Source organism: Callorhinus ursinus, unplaced genomic scaffold (assembly GCF_003265705.2).
Source record: "Callorhinus ursinus isolate GAN/ISIS: 27379988/994484 unplaced genomic scaffold, GSC_fseal_2.0 scaffold6322, whole genome shotgun sequence".
NCBI classification, from domain to species: Eukaryota; Metazoa; Chordata; class Mammalia; order Carnivora; family Otariidae; genus Callorhinus; species Callorhinus ursinus.
Genome location: NW_027403372.1, coordinates 1 through 1,297, shown reverse-complemented (window position 1 = coordinate 1,297; position 1,297 = coordinate 1). Strand labels below are relative to the sequence as shown.

The 1,297-nt window shown below is 62.4% G+C and overlaps 1 protein-coding gene across 1 annotated transcript; it reads right to left on the bottom strand.

Annotated features, from left to right (window-relative positions):
• Positions 1–338: 338 nt before the first annotated feature.
• On the bottom strand, positions 339–1,291 carry LOC112818907 (melanoma-associated antigen 10-like; the record flags this gene model as incomplete). The annotated part of the gene is made up of 1 exon (XM_025865982.2): positions 339–1,291. A coding segment is annotated over one exon (756 nt), but the record flags the coding sequence as incomplete, so codon positions are not given.
• Between the last annotated feature and the right edge of the window lie 6 nt (positions 1,292–1,297).

Genomic DNA, 1,297 nt, shown 5'->3' with positions numbered 1-1,297 from the left:
AGAAAGAAAAGCACACACAGAGGGAGAGAGAGAAGCAGGGTCTCCACTGAGCGTGGAGCCCCATGGGGGGTGCGATCCCAGGATCCTGAGATCATGACCTGAGCCGATGGCAGATGCTTAAACAACAGAGGACCCAGGCGCCCCGGGTATATGATAAAACTCTTAACTCTTGAACTGGGTCAGAACAAATGCTGCGGAGTGGATGCTACTCACACAGTCAGGCCCTGAAGCGGCTGAAACCTTCTATGGCAAGGAACCCCACAGGAGAGCTTCCGCAAGGACACCAAGCTCTGGATGTGGGAGTCATCCCAGGAAACAACCCCCCCCACCCCCAGGAGGCTCCTTGCCCTGGTTTCTTCTCCCAACCCTCCCTGGCCCTGCACTCCTTAAAACGCCCAGGGCTCTGACTTGACGCGCACACACAAACACACACACAGGGAAGAACCAGCAAGCGGCCTCACTTCATGCCCAGCACCCCGCGGGAGAGGCTGCCGAACCCAGCAAAGCCTGGAAAGGGCCTGGTGGACCCCGGGGCTCAGGCCCCCTCTTCCTCATCTCTCACAGCCTCTTCAGACAGGGCCAGGGAGGAAGCCGGCTGCCCGCACCTGACCCGGAGCAAATACTCCAGCATTTGCAACTTGCTGGTTTCGGCGTGGGCCCTGGGACCCCACAGGAACTCGTAGCGGGCAGGGTCGCTGCCGGGCACCTGCCGGTACTCCACGTACCCTTCCTGCACCCAGACCTTGGTGAGGAGCTCCCTGGGCTCCCCGTAGATGACGTGCTCCTGGCCGGCATACACCCCCATGACCCCCAGCGTTTCCCACACCTCCTCCTCGGGGGCATGGTCGCCATGCAGGAGGATCACCCCCAGGAGCACCACCAGGAGGCCGGTCTTGGGCACTCCCTCCTCACCGCTCAGCATCCCATCGTAGGTGAGGCCCAGGACGGGGACCAGGACGTAGGAGTGGTCGCTGGGGTCCACTTCCTTCACATCCATACCAAAGACCAGCTGCATGCACTCAGAGGCCTGGCCCAAGATCACAGGGAAGGCATCCTGGGCATCCTTGCCGACGATCTCCAGCATCTCTGCCTGGCTGGTCGGCTCCTTGGTGTGATACTTGAGGAGCAGGAACTCCACCAGGTCGGCCAGCTTCCCCTGGAGTAGGTTTTGGAGCCCCGGCTGGGGTTCTTCGGGCTCCTCGCAGGGGCTCGTCCCCTCCTCATCGGAGCTGCTGGAGCCCTGGTCAGGCTGGCTGCAGGCAGTGGCTGCCTGGGCAGTGGGGGAGGGGCAGGCACT